General features: G+C 37.4%; 1 protein-coding gene across 2 annotated transcripts in view; it reads right to left on the minus strand.

Annotated features, from left to right (window-relative positions):
* Nucleotides 1-16,215, minus strand: part of LOC101859791 (dipeptidyl peptidase 3) — a 46,958-nt gene that overhangs the window by 12,764 nt on the left and 17,979 nt on the right. The window contains exons 1-13 of one of the 2 annotated variants that reach the window (XM_013083951.2): nt 15,868-16,065; nt 11,875-12,089; nt 9,990-10,106; nt 9,540-9,629; nt 7,896-8,033; nt 6,976-7,050; nt 6,324-6,417; nt 5,833-5,984; nt 4,929-5,059; nt 2,774-2,832; nt 2,162-2,356; nt 1,706-1,812; nt 843-935 (exon numbers count right to left, since the gene is read on the minus strand). In XM_013083951.2, the coding sequence (XP_012939405.1) occupies nt 843-935; nt 1,706-1,812; nt 2,162-2,356; nt 2,774-2,832; nt 4,929-5,059; nt 5,833-5,984; nt 6,324-6,417; nt 6,976-7,050; nt 7,896-8,033; nt 9,540-9,629; nt 9,990-10,106; nt 11,875-12,036 (1,413 nt within the window). In that variant the 5' untranslated portion in view covers nt 12,037-12,089; nt 15,868-16,065. Of the gene's footprint in view, nt 1-842; nt 936-1,705; nt 1,813-2,161; nt 2,357-2,773; nt 2,833-4,928; nt 5,060-5,832; nt 5,985-6,323; nt 6,418-6,975; nt 7,051-7,895; nt 8,034-9,539; nt 9,630-9,989; nt 10,107-11,874; nt 12,090-15,867; nt 16,066-16,215 lie in introns of those variants that run through there. The other variant, XM_013083950.2, reaches the window with a different exon arrangement.

Raw genomic sequence — 16,215 nt, forward strand, 5'->3', positions numbered from 1 at the left:
TTTCAAAATATATTGCACAAAGCAGCGTTTACAGTCCCCTGCTCATTCAGCCTTCATCTCCTTTCAAAAAAATAGTCATGACTTCAAGGATAAGAAAGTCACTCTGGGGCAATTCGGATCAAATGAAGAAGTAAAAAGAACAGGAAAATGCTATTCATTAAAAGAATGAAAGTGCAAACAGTAATCTTGAAAGAAGTCTACTAAAAGATTAAAAACAGTTCTCAAAGAATAATATTTTATTTCCTCTGAATTGGACTTTGACATTTAGAAATTTCCATTTTTTAACAAGATTCGGTCAACTGAGTTCACATGGCAATGCCTTTCTTGGTATCAGCTTTAATTAAACTGATTATATAACAAAATGAAAGAGAAAAAGTTGCATTTTAGTGGTGGAATGCAAACAATTTTTTCAGTACTTTAAAGAGAAGTTAAAATGTGTATAGTGTCAAAATTACAAATAAATTGATCTATCCTACCAAAAGTTATAAGCAACAAACCATTTTATTTTCCAAACGAATGGCCTATAATGATTTCACTCCAATATACTTTAAAGAAAAAACAAGAAAAGAAAATCAGTAAAAAGTATCCACTGGCAGCACTTTCCAGTGCTCTGACAAGTTGCAAGTCTCTCACCATCATCACTTTGTCATACCAGTCTAGGAACAAATCCACATTATTGTTGGTAGTGTATCACTTCGAACACATAAAATCTTGATCAACTTGAAAGTGGTAAACCCCTTTGTTTTTTGCTTTATGACCTGAATCATACAAATCACAGTATCAAGCGTAAAAAGACGAAAAGTGGTTTTAAAGTTGTAACCGGTCTTTTGAGATCTGCTTACCTCCACAAACAGTTTCCCACTTCCATGGCCCAGGAGCTCATGAAGTCCAACCTGCACCTCAAAGGAGGAAATCTTGTACTTGCTGTACAATTCCTGTCAAAGAATAGTTAACACTTTCATGATATCAGCCCTATTGATAGAACCTTGCATCTTTTTTTATTTATTCGTACGCTACATCAGTTTCTTCCTAAAAGAGATAAGCTGAATTTTAAACATATATGATGCAGCGTGGTGGAATCAGGCTCTCGTCATTTTTGGGCATGTAGAGTTATTTGTATCATCTTAAAGCTTGTTCACTTGTCTTTATTTGGATGAAAAAAATATCCATTTACTTTGAATACAAGTCGAGATATTTGCGAAAGAAGGAGGTGGGGTCACCTGTTTTCAGAGGTAAAATTAGTGAGAAAATGGCCGCCAAAGATTAGTTATTTCCTTAGCTTAAGAGTCCGTGGTAACTGAAAATTTACATTCTTTGTGCCTTTAATCAACGTTTTTTCAAAAAAATCCACACTGAAATGAGTTCTGTAATGGGCATGAAAGGCGTTGAGCAAAAAAACAAAACAAAATTTTTAATTCAGAAACCTGCGGAAAAATACAAGTTTCTTGACTTTGATTATTTTGACGAGAGCCTGATTCCACCACGCTGTCTCACATATAGACTTTTAACAAATGAAACTAACAGTTTTATTAACACTGTAATATAGTGAAAAATAATTACAGTACATTATCTACCTACCAGTAGATGTTACATTATATATTCATTAAATTTTCCTTCTTGAATGATCTCTCAGACATAACCAAAGGCTCATTTTAGGCTATCTTGCATCAGAAAATAACAAGCACATGATGACTTCCACACATACCTTATCCTCATCTCTCAGGAATGTGATTTTGCTGTCCTTGTAGCCAGACGTTAACACATTGCCCAGTGACACATTTTTAAAGCCTTCAGACTGTCGAATATCATCATCTACAACAGAGTAAAGAAAAAAGACAGTCAGAGTAAAAATTTGCTCCTCTCTAACAAAAAGAAAATAGAAAAAACTAAAGAACTTTAATTGCACACCAGTTTGATTCTCTAGATGTCTCCTGAAAATCTAGGAAAGAATTTCATCAGGGTGTCTTCTCATTCCAGCTTCATAACAGCAAACTAATAGTGTCAGTACATTCAGTGAATAAAGTATTGTTTCAGCAAAACCTTTGGTTACATTTTTTATTGTCACATTCACAGAGGAAGAAATTAAAATAAGCAATCATAGCATTCCACCTAGTGTTGGCAGTAAATTATAAAACTGGACTTTCACGTCGGTTTTGCTCACAGTTTGGAATATTGATGCCGGCTGGGATTCCACTGCCTCCAAAACCCAGCACGTCTAGAGATGTGAAGTCTGGTCGGAGGAATTTGTCCTTCTCAAATTCTGCAGGCCAGGGAAGATGGGCAAGCAGGTGTTCTGCACCCGAAACAAGAGCGGCAAATTTGGTAGACATCGCTTTGTTGACCACTGCCACAAAACCTGGAACAAACAAAAACGTGTAACTCATTTTGCACAGATCTGGACAAACTTTATATTCAAGTGTCTCATACTAGCTCAACTCTTTGCTTCCTTACCTATATTCCTAGTGATGTATCAGACAACATCAATTTCTTAGAGCAAGCAAAGCACTATTCCTCTCTTCTTTCAAATAAGCCATTCTGTTTGAGCAATGCTGTTGTTGCTTCAACTGACTGAGGTTAATCAGTCTACTTACGAGTGATAGAAAGTACCAATATGAATTCCATATAAATATAAGGATTTCACTACCTCTCACCTGTCTAACAAAAAAATTAAGTCTGAAAGGTGAAACATCCAGCAAATACATAATAGTGACTGATACCGCAATAACTACTAAGAAAAGAGACTTCCTCTGATAAGAGAACACCAGGAACCTACCTTCAAATTCGCCTCTCACACCGTATGGGTCTCTGTATGACTCAATGAATCCAATGTACCTGAAGGTTGGTAAAAGAATACAGAAGAGGGATCAATCTCTTTAGTCCAGAAATCTCTTGTTTTCCCAAAACCGACCCCAAGCATATAAAAAATCAGAGAGGCTTCTCTTTTTTCAAGCCTTTTAAATTTCACCCACTTACATATTTTTAACTATGCTGAGGGGGCTCTCGTGGCCTAGAGGTTAAGGCATTGGCCTCTCATTCAAAGGTCCCGGGTTCGAATCCGGGTAGCGACCGAAAAATTTTCTTCTCTAAATGTGTCTCCTTTCACCTCATTTCCTGCTCTCTAGCAATGTTCTGTCGTCTGCTTTCGTCTCCTCTTTCTCAGTTCTGCCCTTACCTCCTTTGCCCCTTCCTCTGGGCTCCTGATTCTTTCTGCAGCCTTTCTACTGCTACTCCTTCCCTTCTTCTTACTGCTGTCTTTCAGCCACACCCCTGATCTTCTGGTAGGAAAGATCTACACCTAGCCTTCTCGGACAAGGGCGAAAAATCTCGGAGGGCCCGTGTGCAAGTTGCGCATGTTAAAGATCCCTTGGTCGTCTAAAATCGATAAGAGTAGGCTTCGGCCGCCACCTGGGCAAAATTCAAAATTTCCTACCAACTGAAAATATTAGGTGTGTTCCTCGCACTCATATGATCTTATGCAGTTGCGAGGGCCGTAAAACACTTTACAAAAACAAACAAACAAACAAACTATGCTGAACCTTTTGATATGTTAGTGTGTAGACAGACAAACCTTTTACAAGCAAAAACTTTTTGTGTCTTGAAAGTATGCCCTCAGGCTCACACACTAAAAGCTCTAACAAAGCATAACAATAAAAATCTAGGTACTTCGAGATAGAAGTAGAAGATTAAAGTATCACCAAACATACAAATATGAATTGGCACAAACCAACCAAAATGGGCAACATGAAATGACAATTTCAAGCGATTTTCAATCCAAGTCTCATGTCTACACATAATAAGCATGAATCTGCACTGTCATGGAACAAAGCAGGATATCCTCAGCAACTCTGCCAGCAATTCAGATCTTGCTTAATTTGTGCTGTAATTCAAGTTTGGCACTTTCACAATGTGTTTTTGTTTTTTAAGGGGGGGGGGCTACACCTGGAGGCTATCTCGCTTATTACTGGACCGAATTTTACCAAATTTCACACATATAACAAGCATAGTAAGGAGTCTTAAAATCCGCAATCAAATTTGAGAAGAAAGTTTCGTTTCCATGGATATGCCGCCATATTGGATTTTATTGACATGTCTTACGTAATGAATACCGCACTTATCGCTTATGGAAATTGATTGTTTTTTTGCATGGGTGTTTACAAACATTAGATCTAAAAATTTGTCTGTTGTTTTTTTCCTAATCGAATTAGAAAATTTTTAATGAATTTTTTCCTGAGGTAGCATGCAAGTTTGCGAAAAATCCGTGAAAATCCACACTCCAGACACCACCAACAAAAATCTATTCCATATATAAAAAATTCAACGGACAAATTTTTAGTATTACCTCTTCTCTTCATTCTGTGAAAATTTCATGAACATTGGATGAAAAATGGTGGAGTTATTCAAAAAAGTATAGAGAAAAGTCGCATTTTGAGAAAACGGCCGATAAAGAAAAATAAAATACTGACTTTATGAGGAAATGGCGGTTACAAACATGCCCGGTATGGGAAAAAATACGGTTTTGGGGGGTTCTTATGCCATGAAATAGTTGTAGGAGAGGCTGAGGAAGCTAAAAATGCCTACAACTCAAATTGTAGCCCCCCCCCCCCCCCCCCCCCCCCCCCGATAAGAAACCATTTCAGGAAAGAGAGCAGTCAAAGACCCTCTCCACAGAAAGCAACAGCGCACATGAGTATCTAGCATAGTTGAGACAAACGGTTATATTACAGTAACTACAATAGATATCAGTTTCTGGCAGTGAGTGTTTACACTCAGGCAATTGTTTTACCCTTTAACTTTTAACCAGAATTCAAGCTTTGAACAAAAGTAACACATAGCTGATGGTAATAGATGCTGTTCACACAAGGACATGCGAATAAAATCAAGTTCAAAACTGTCCACGCGTGTAAGCTATACAGATGTCATAAACTTACGTTTCAACAATAGGACCTTTGTTCTTGATCCAGAACCTGGAACCATCTTTGTGAGCATTAATGGAGCCCGTTGTAAAACTCTTGATATACTCTTTCAGCATGGACTTTTCATTGTCATTAGCTGCGTATTGCTAAAAATTAAAAAAAATGTCAAAGCTTTAATTACAACTATTGAAGCAAATTGCAGCACCTGAAATAGTCAGAAAATATTAAGAAATACTCACAAAAACAATAGGCTGAGAAATGACAAAATCATTTTTAAGTAAGACTAATACATTGACAAATTACCAATAGAAAAGGCCAAACAATTTGATAAGAATAGTGACATGAACAAAGCCAAACATTAACAAATTATTCTTCTTACATTCAAATCTTGTAACAGATACAGAAAAATACAAATTGGAATCAGAATCAAGTATATCCTACAAAGGATTACAAGCAGACTCAGACTTAGTATAATGAATAACAACATATTTATTTCACAAGAGATGCACACTTGAAGATAAAAAGAAATGCATATAGTTCGTCTTCACATATGAAGAAAATTATTAGTAAGTGTTCTGCAGCACTTGCAACACAATAAGGTCATATAAGTGCCAAAGATTAGTGGAGTGACAAGAGAGTAACAAACACAAAAAAGAAGGAGGGGAGATAAAGACAATAGATGTTTGATGACTACAAAATTAAACCCACTATGGGTCAAAGTCACATTTCATATAAAATGTACCGCAAAAGAGATCAAATCCACTTTTCATACTCAATCAAACCTTTCTCAACCTAAATACAAATGATTAAACATTTATCAATTTTGTTAGCCTTGGGAAGTTGTGAAACTAATCCCTTGCAGATTAGAAAGGCCCAGTGTGTCAAAGTAAATCAACGGTATATAAATCAATAAAAGTACCTCAGCATTGGAGAGCTCTTCACTCAACATGAGCATGAGGGGGGAATAGTCTCCCCTCGTGACCTTGAACTTGATGGCCTTTTTTTCCCCACTAGGGGTATACATATGCTCACCAAATACAGAGTCATCAGGGAAGCCAGAAATAACAGCAGCTGCAACAGATGAAATATTGTTTTTTAATGATCACTAGTGATTCTTCTCTACGGCTACAGAGCATAATCTCAAGGTTTATCAGCTTACAATAAAGACCATATCTTATTGTATTGTCCGTAAATTTCAGAGGAAAACATAACATAATATGTTTCTCCATTAAGTAAAATATTCTACTAACTCTTGAAAACAGTTTACATTCAACACATAATTCTCGTAATACAAATCCTATTACACAAAAGGTTTTGTCTAAATCCATCGTGTAAATACTTTAAGTCAGAAGTGCTCACAAAGCATTGCTCTACCTGTCACCTGATGATAGGAACCACTGAGTCACTAACCTCCATGTTCTGCTGAAGCCAAACACACTTCATAGACAGTCTCACCACACTCGTCCGCGGTTTTGACCAAGCGAGTATTGTAGGGACTGATTTTCTGTAAAACAAAAATTAAGTTGAAATAATCGGTTATCCCCTTCCTCTCCAACACTCAAGACAAACTTCATGGCAGCCTTTAAAGCAGCCACATAGAGCATTTCATTATTTCAAGACAGTCTTCCACAGTCTACATTCATGACATAATTTCTTCCCAGACATTCCATGAGCCATGAAATAAACTTTGCAATTTCAATCTAACCAAACCTCATTTCTTTCTGGCTTCACCACGAGTCTTATGATATGATCTTTGGGTAAAAATATAAATGTTATAAAAGTCACTGGCAACCTACTAATACAGTATATTTTTATCTACATGCCCAACAAGCCTTTAAAAAGGAAAAATAAATTGTGTACATCTCAAAACCTCGTCTTTTCCATCAATTTATCAAAACACATTCCAATGACATAAAGTATAAAGGCTATCCTTCCTCACAAGAACAGTTACAGTACTACCATCAAAGCAAATTATTATTTCAGAAGTTTCATAGTAACAACAATCGATGAAGCTCCTAAAATATGTACAGGCATCATGGAAAAAAAGTTGCAATGCACCCACTTTTTCATCCAAGAATGGCTGGACAAGTTTGGCATCATTCTCATCGCAGTTGGCAGAGTAATATGTGCTTGTGCCCTGGAAAAATATACGCAACTTATCTACAACAATTCACAACCATTGTTTTCATAAAGCTTCCTCAAATATATGTGTAAATAAGAAAATGTGTATAAATTGTTACAACAGATAACTGAAATATACATAAACGCAATCGTTAACTCCAGCATGAATTTGCTGGAGAAAGGGACTATCCCATGCACAGTGTTAATGTGGTGGTGACCACCATTCCAATAGCTTCTGGAACAGCCCAAAGCCAAGTTGTTGAAAATAGAAGTCTTGAAGAGTTGTTCCTCATGAGAACTAAAGTTAAGCAAGTTCAAGTACAAAATACACAACACAGTAGTGTCAACAAACATACCTTATAATGCCTCTTAATAAGTTTACCTTGAACATGACTGATATCACTAAAACCTATGATTCATATAAAATTTACAAAGAGCAAATGTTTTTTTAAGAAACATTAGCATTCACACCATTGAATATAACCACAACAAATTTTAATATCAAATATTACATGTCCGCTCACAAACAGTTTTTAAAAAATTATTTATCAGATCACTTTCAGCATCCTAAAAAATAACTATTTTTACACACATAAATCAAGTATGCATGGTACAACTGGGAGCCCATCACACCAGCATTATCTGCATCTATTCTGTTCATTCTACAGTAAAAATTTACTACGCAATAAGGTAACCTGACTTTTCCAAAAAGATTAATTTCATTCCTTATCTTTTACTTCTTTTTTCTGCATCTGTTCTTTTTTAAGACTTGACCATCTGCATTTCGTAGTACAAGAAGTTTCTGAAAACCACCAGCCTTTCGATAACAACAAGTCCAACGTACAGAGACACAATACAAACCTTGGGAGCCAAGCCGAGTTCTTTGTCACGGTCACCGAGGGAAAACATCCTTTCCTTGACCTTGTCCCAAAGCTGCTGCAGACCAGCACTATCATCCGTGTAAGCTTTGCTAGCTTTCACCAGCAACTCCATTTTGCTCTGTCAACACAAAAAAAGGAACAAGAACAAAAGAATAAAATTCAAAGCCCAAATATAAGTTCTGCAAGGTTTTTTCAACTTGACAGTCATTTTGTGTGGGTAAATGTTTTTACTACTGAGAAGACATCATGCAGATAAAGGTGCTAAATTATTGAGTGGTGTAAAATCCTTAAAAACTAACACAAACTCACCCAAAACTATAATCAAAATAAATCACTCTCATGACAGTTTTCTTAATAGTAAACACCTAGTGAATCCAACTAAGACAGGCGCTGGTACAATATATTTCATGTTTGACAGAAAATGTTGGGACAAAAAAATAGGACACAAATAAAAAACAACTATCAATCCTCCATATATGATTTTTTAAAGATTATAATTAAAATTCATAATAATGACATCATGATGACTTATCTGTCACGACAATGAAAAGCTATGATATGAATAAGAGCAGATGTTAGGAATAGGTAATAGAACGGTGTTCAACAACATAACCTTACCTTTTCAAAAAGAAAGATTACAGGGTATTCACCTCTGGATAATAGAGTTGGGTCGCGCTCGCTAAATCAGCGCCCGCGAGTAACGAACTACTTGCTGGCACTACCCGCAAATGAGAACAGCCGTCCGCTTGAGAATAGTTCGCTACTCGCTACCCATCGGACAGAAACAACAGTTCGTTTAGCGAGCGAGCGGACGGGCAGACAGAGAGACTCCATGCATTTGAACGGTCGGACGGACGGACGGGGAGCGACTCCTTCCATTGCATACTACCTACACCCCCCATCCCCCCCCCAAAAAAATCACCCTTCTGCCCCACATTGTAGCTAGGCGTTCATGGCAGAAATTTCTGTGCCCCATCCACCACCAAAAAAAAAAGGCCTTTGGGAATTCTTTAAACTTCGCCTTCGAGATAATTGGAACGTAGGCTACACAGTGTGCCCACCAAAAGTTGAAAGGTTACACACATAGATCTAGTACGACGTCACCAGCTTCTCTCACTCCCTGTGGCACCGCTAGCTGCTTGAAACACTAGGCCTACGCCTAATTAACAAACAATAGGCGACGGGCCTAACTTCGCGTCGAGTATCTTGTCTGCTAGAGTTCGTCCGTTCGGCCACCCGCTCAGTGAATAAAATTGTGGAACGGACCAAAGAAACTAACCGACTTGAGACTTGAGGTCCGCAGTCCACTCACTGAGCGAGTAAAATTGTGGAGTAGACCGAAAAAACAAACTATCTTGAGGTTCGCAGTCCGCTCGCATAGCCATCCGTTACCCACTCGCTCTGACTGAGTCCGCGAGTAACGAAACCCGTCCATCCGCTCGCCCCAACTCTACTGGATAAGTGCACCTGAACTAAGATCAAACATCAATGATGTACTCCCAATGCAAGGAGCTCAACACCAAGATGACTAGTTCCCCTGTCCCTCCCCCTATCTTCACTCTCGGGAAAACATTACTAAAAAAATTATATTTTCTTATCGTAAAAAGTTGGACAAAGAACTTACCCGTTCAACTGCTGGGACAAACTTGGTGTCACCAAAAGATTTGTAGTTTCCCATGTTGCAGTAGAATGCAGCAGCGTAGATGAAAAAAGCCTGTGGAAGTAAATATCACATGTATTATACATAACGTACCATTATTAAAACATACATGATATATATATATACTCTTACAGAGTCTGTAAAAAGTTTCAGATATACGGGAAAACTTGTCTCTGTTTTAAAGAACAAAAACATTGTTCATTAGAAATTTTACATAACCAGTATACAAGCCAACATTAAAAAGATCAAAGCTAGATATATATATATATATATATATATATACCATATATATCTGTACCAACCTTACAAACAAATTTTTAAAGCATCAGAGCACAAGTCATTGAAACAAGAAATAACAGGTTTCGCCTTTTGCTAGTATACCAAAAGACATCACTGTAACATAAAGCATTATACCTGGACATCTTCATCTGAGAAGCCCACACTCTTAGCTAGTTCAGACACTTCAGCTGGACTTTGACTCCTGAACAACTTTTGCAACAAGACAAATATCCCTGGCGATTCGGGAGATGTCTGTAAATAAAATAGAGAACAATTAAGGGTTGTAGACGAACATAGATAATCATTTCCAATGACAGTGAGAGCAAGGTCTGATCTGATTATACAGCTTTCGACGAAAGGATTACCATCAACAAATGGCAAAATATACAGTTTTTCAAGTGAAAGGGGGCACTATAAATAAAAGTTTGCTGTTGGTACAATTATTGTTACTAAAGTTATTATTTTGCCAGAATATTTCCATTGAGGACTACACCCTCTCACAGTTCATACCACAGAACAGTAGAATTATTTCTAACACTTCACACAAAGACTCTCTCAACATCAAATCGTATATAATGTACTAAATCAACCATAACAAGAATCATAACTTGCACCATCTAAAATTAGTCTCTATTGCAATTTTCATGAACAGCACTACATCCACAAAATTTTGGCTTTGTGTAGCTAATTAACTCTCAGCAGTTCATGCAGTATTATAACGTATAAAAATATATACGATGGCTGGTGCAAGTTGTATTTCGCCTATAAAATACATTTATTATTTACTTTTATAAAGAAAGATTTTGTAAAGTACTTTTGTCAAATAAAAATGACTAAATAGGCTAAAAAATATAAAATAGGTATTAAAATTGATGGTTTTATTATAAAATTCTCGCTCTGAAATGTCCTGCTTCAAGGGCAGTTACCGAGAATTTGTAGAATGCACAAGAACGGCCTTTAGTTCTTTACTTTTTCAACAGAATGAGGTGTCTTTTACACATTACATGCAGAATTTAATGTACTTTCTCATCAAATTAGTGTAAACTCTAAATTGTAAATTTTTTTTTCTTCTTTATGATTGCTGGGGCAGTCTGATTTCTGCCTCTATTTTTAGTTACACGAAAAATATGTCACACCTCAAGAAAGCTTGACAACTACGAAATCTATTGGCTAGGTCTGAAAGACTATCTAATTCCCTTTCTATTGGTATGTGCTATGTCTATCTGGAACAGATAGATTATTGCAGGAGGCTTGAGAGAAAAAAGTCATGATAAGAAATTTCCAGATTCAAGGGCAATAACTAGGAATTGTAGGATGTACTAGAATGGCTCTCATTTCTTTATTTTCCAACAGAATGGTGTATCTTTGACACATAATACGCAGAATTCTATAAATAAATCATTGATGGTCAAGGCCAAGGTTTTCAATAAAATATTGTAAACTCTAAATTCTCAAACACTTTTTCTCCTTCTTTGTGACTGTTTGAAAAGTGTGATTTCTGTTTTTGTTTCTATTTTTAGTAACAATTTAAAAAATGTCCAACTTCAAGACAGCTTGACAAAAAATGAAATCTACTGGTTAGGTCTGAAAGACCATCCAATTCCTTTTCCATTGATATACAATACGTCTATCTGGAGTAGATAGATTATTGCATGAGGCTTGAAGGTATGGAGGACCTCTGAAACATAAATGAAAAAGCCAAAATAGGTAAAAACTGTGGGTAGTTTTAAAGCTGCAAATACACAATGTAGAATCAAAATTTTTCTTTCAAAAGTTCTTTGAGTCATTTATCCAAACTCAAGTCTAATTCACTACTGTTCTAGAGTGGTAATTTCATTTGTGGTTTATTAGTACTTTTCTTCCTTTGCCTTAATTCTTTTAACTGGCATTAGTGACCACAGTGATTATTCACTCATCCTGGAGATTTCAATTTTCAACTCACACCCCTCCTCCACACAATAAACTAAGAGAATACTTTGAAAAAACTATTCATTTTACTCCCGCATAATTCAGTTCTCACCTGAAGCAAGACAATAAGGCCACCTTTGAAACTTGCTTGAGCCAAGTGATGAGAGTAAAGTCTTTCCCGCTGGGACAGCCCTTCAAAGGCTTCGGAGCAGTTCAAAAGAGCTACTTCTGTCTCATTTGGGATGAGATATTGCGAATTTGGCTGGGCAGCCATTGTGCTTCCCGTATGAATCACTAATCAGTGCTTTCTCTGGCAAAACAAAACCACTGCAATAGAACAAGCACAGTCAGTCAATAGTAAATCAAATAAAAAGAAGGCACCAAATCCAAAACCCGAAATATCAATTATAAATAAAATGATGGTACGGGGAGAGAGTAAGTGTAAAGTAAGTGAGTAAACTGAGTTGTAAGTAAATGATATGTTAACAAAATTGGAGAAAGCAAACATTACTTCAGGTAAAATTTGGTGTGGTAAAGGTTGGCACAGAAATTGATAAAAAGAATCAAGAAATGAAATAGAACTACTGTAATGTGAAACCTCAGTGTGAAGAGCAATCGTATTTTGTTGTTATTTAAGTATTTCAAGAGTAGAAAATCTTGAAAATTCAATTCCCGTCAGAAACCTGAGGACAAAACACAACTGCTTTGTTGGTTGCTGCCATCATATAAATTGTAAACAAAGATATGTGGATGAGTTATCAAATGATAGCCTAGAGGGGGGAAGGTAGGGTATGCATTCATTATCAGTGACAAGGGTGCTTCAAGAATATTTACGGCTCAAGAAGCTCCTAGCTCAGTAGATACCCCACAATACCCCACACTTTGACATGGAAAGTAATGTAAGGGTGCAATGGTGCATGGTTAGAACATGCCACCAAGCTCAAAAATACCCATGCCATGAGGATTGAGACTGGTGCCCAAAATATCATATGTAATAAAATGGCACTTTCACTTCAAAGACCCTTCCTTACTCTTGAAAACCGCAGGATAAAATAAGTCACACTGGAAGGTTTCTGCATTACGTTCTTCAGCACAAACTTGAAACGAAGAGTTTGATATTTCCATGCCACACGAAGAGAAAGAAACCATAAGTATAGAGAAAGAAACCATAAGTATAGAGAAAGAAACCATAAGTATGCTTAATCACAATACTTATTTCCCCCATCATGGAAAATAACAAAACCATTCTCAAAAAGGTACAAGAGGGATTGAAATGATGTTTAAAGTCCTTGCCCACACAACAGTCAAAACGAGGCGCTTTTTAACACTTTGTGGTGCAGTCACTTGGCGCAATAATGCAAGAAGTCTAAAAATTAACAACAATCACCCACTGGCATTGGTACTTTTGCCTGACTTCCTAGCTGAAACAGACCTCTGTTTCCTCCAAATAAAAAAACATCTGGCACAGTTCAATTCACATGAAGCTGCAGCGAGCACCTAGCACACCTCTGTGATCGGCCCAACCCAAATATAGATGACGAATTTGTCATCTATTTTGTCGTCTTCCGGGGTTTCCACCAAGACTCTTTTTGGGTTTCCCTCGCAAGTAACTGTTGACTAGATCTCGTCGTGTTGGGTTTTTTTTCGGTGTATTAATTCATGTTATCTTTTATAAACAATCTTAGCAATTCTCATTCCATAAATTCACCTTCTCCTCACACACACACAAACACACATTTAAGTGAATGCACACACACACAGCCCAAGCAGTCTGCGATGAAACCTAGTGACATAGCCCATCACGCGGTAAGCAGGCCAGGCCTGCCACAGTGAGATCTAGTCAACTGGCGAGAGAAGCCCCTGAAGAAGACAAAAATAGATGGCGGAAATATATCATCTATATTTGGGCCAATCACAGAGGTGTGCTAGGTGCTCGCTGCCGCTTCATGTGTTCAATTCTACCGTGAGAAAAGCATTCAGCTCAGCAATACAACAGTCAAGTCACCTGAATCTCAAGTCTACGGGATAATCCGATTTTGGCCACAACGACTAAGCTACCACCCTACTATTCTACAATCCTCCAATCCCACACCTACCCCTAACCCATATAAAGTAAATGTTGATATTTCATTACTCTTGGGGCCAAAACAGATGGTACTAGTTAAATTACTAATTTAAGATTAAATTCAAAGTTTCGAGTGTAGTGGTACAGCCGTAGTAATGGAAGTGAAGGCAGGTTTAGGAGGAAATCTCGAGAAACAGCAATTGCAAAACTGACATGCGACTAAACGTAGAAGGACGCACCTGCCTGATCGGCTGCTAATTTTAGTAATGTGATGTCATCACATCCTCAGGTACCCACAGACTATTTTTAGAAGGCCATGGAGACAAAGATTCTCTACTAAAATCTTTGGTGGAGATACCGCGTGTAACGACATGTTGGGTCAGTGGCTGGACGTATTAAATCTGTATCGATGTGTTTTGCATATGTGTTTAAATTTCACACTTGTGGCTAACTCCATCAGTCATGCTCTGATTGGTTAGTTTCCAGTAGATCTATGTCAAATAACATTTCGAAATTCCTATTGGCATGATGGAAGATCGCTTTTAGATCGTTGATGCTCAGAACAGTAAGAACGCTGATTCTTGAAATTGAAACACGGTAAACGCAAAGACAATAAAGCGCGCAAAAATTGCTGTAAAGACACCAGAAGATTACCTCTCCCCTCCCCCGATAAACAATGCGCAGAAGAGATTAAGCAGTAGCATGATCGGAGCACCGCATCTTATCACTTCGGTATTCCTGGAAAAACATCGCACCACAGCGTTGGGCCATCGAAGATCGCGTAGTAGAGAATCTTTGGTGCCATGCGATTGGGTATTGATAGATGTAGTCACGTGATCGGAGGGGTATTATCCCGGTCTGACATCACACAAGATGGCCGCCTTGCCAAAAAATAGTTTGCGTCATTAGAACGTTTAGTTGCAGGTGCAAAAGTGTGCATGTTACAGTAGAAGACTGAGAGATTTGTTTTTTTGTTTGTTTGTGGGGGGGGGTTTTTTAATAGACTGTTTCCTTTTGTACCTTGACTGATAAGTATTCAGGAGAAATACTCTGTGTGGGGGGAAGGTAGGGGAGGTTGGTTTTTTTTTATATGTGGAAATTCATGTTGCGAGAAGTTTCAGTTTTGATTTCGTTTTTGCAAGTGGCTATTCTCCGGCGTCGCGCCGGTCAATAGATCGGAAGCTATTCTCCGGCGTCATTACTAGGCCTAGTACTAGTAAGTCTACCTTTCATTATTATATTTTATCTTTGGTAATTGTCTAACACAACTTAATTCTTTTATTTCCATCATCCATTTGCTTATTTTTAAATATTGATTCTGTGTCTAAAATCCTGTCTAATATAGCTTGTTGTTTAACTTTTATTTCTTTTTGTTGTAATTTTCGATCATCTTAACTGATATGTCGCGACTTCAGTACTTTCTTGTCGTATCTTCATTTTTGTAAACAGTAAAAATGTGACTCCTTCTTACATACTCACTCTTTGTTATGAACTCGCGTCAATATAGTTGTGAACACGTTTCTTCTAGCACCCAACATAATTCTAAATTGGAGGAATTGGGGCAGTTTGTCACGCCGTCACGGTGTCTGAAAACCTATCGTCTGTAGTATCAATGGAAGTGGCACGAAGTGGTAAAGTTCTGGGAATTTTTTTCCAAGACAAACAGATGAGAGAGGTATTTACAAATCTGCACCGACAAATTATTAGTAATAGACTGGAGGCGCGACGCCGGAGAATAGCTTCTTGATCTATTGACCGGCGCGACGCAGGAGAATAGCCACTTGCTTCGTTTTTTTATTGAAAAGTAAATAATCTAGATTCTAGAGAGATTTAGACATAGATCTAGATGATTCTAGATCTAGATCTAATCTACATCTAGATCTCTAGACTCTAGATTTACTCTTTTTGTTTGTTGTCGTGTAGTCACTGTAGACTGTAGACTATTTTCTACGTTGTAGAATCTAATTCAGAAATCTAGTGTGTAGTGTAGCAGCCGGTGAAAGCCGGCTTCTGCTCCTTTAAACAGAAACAAATTCTCACCACTGAATTCATCCACAAAAGCCGAATCTGTTGAGAGTATTTCCACAATCACAAAATTCGTGCTGTTCTTTTTTTGTTTTTTAAAGGTCTCAGAAACTTGAGTCTATAGATTCTAGAATTTAGTAACCTGAACCAACAAATTCTTTCACGTCGCTGTCGTAGTTATGCCAGTCTTCACTTGAACTTGTAGATCAAAATCTGATCAACTCCTTCTATGTATCATGTATAATGTATTGTCATAAACAAATGCCATTACTATAAACACTTTAAACAAAAGGAAATAAATCAGCATCCCACCCAATGCCATTCAATTATACCCTGTCTCAAAGACCACCGTTTTCTACCTAT

The sequence above is a fragment of the Aplysia californica genome, unplaced genomic scaffold, assembly GCF_000002075.1.
Source record: "Aplysia californica isolate F4 #8 unplaced genomic scaffold, AplCal3.0 scaffold00264, whole genome shotgun sequence".
In the NCBI taxonomy this organism is placed as follows: Eukaryota; Metazoa; Mollusca; class Gastropoda; order Aplysiida; family Aplysiidae; genus Aplysia; species Aplysia californica.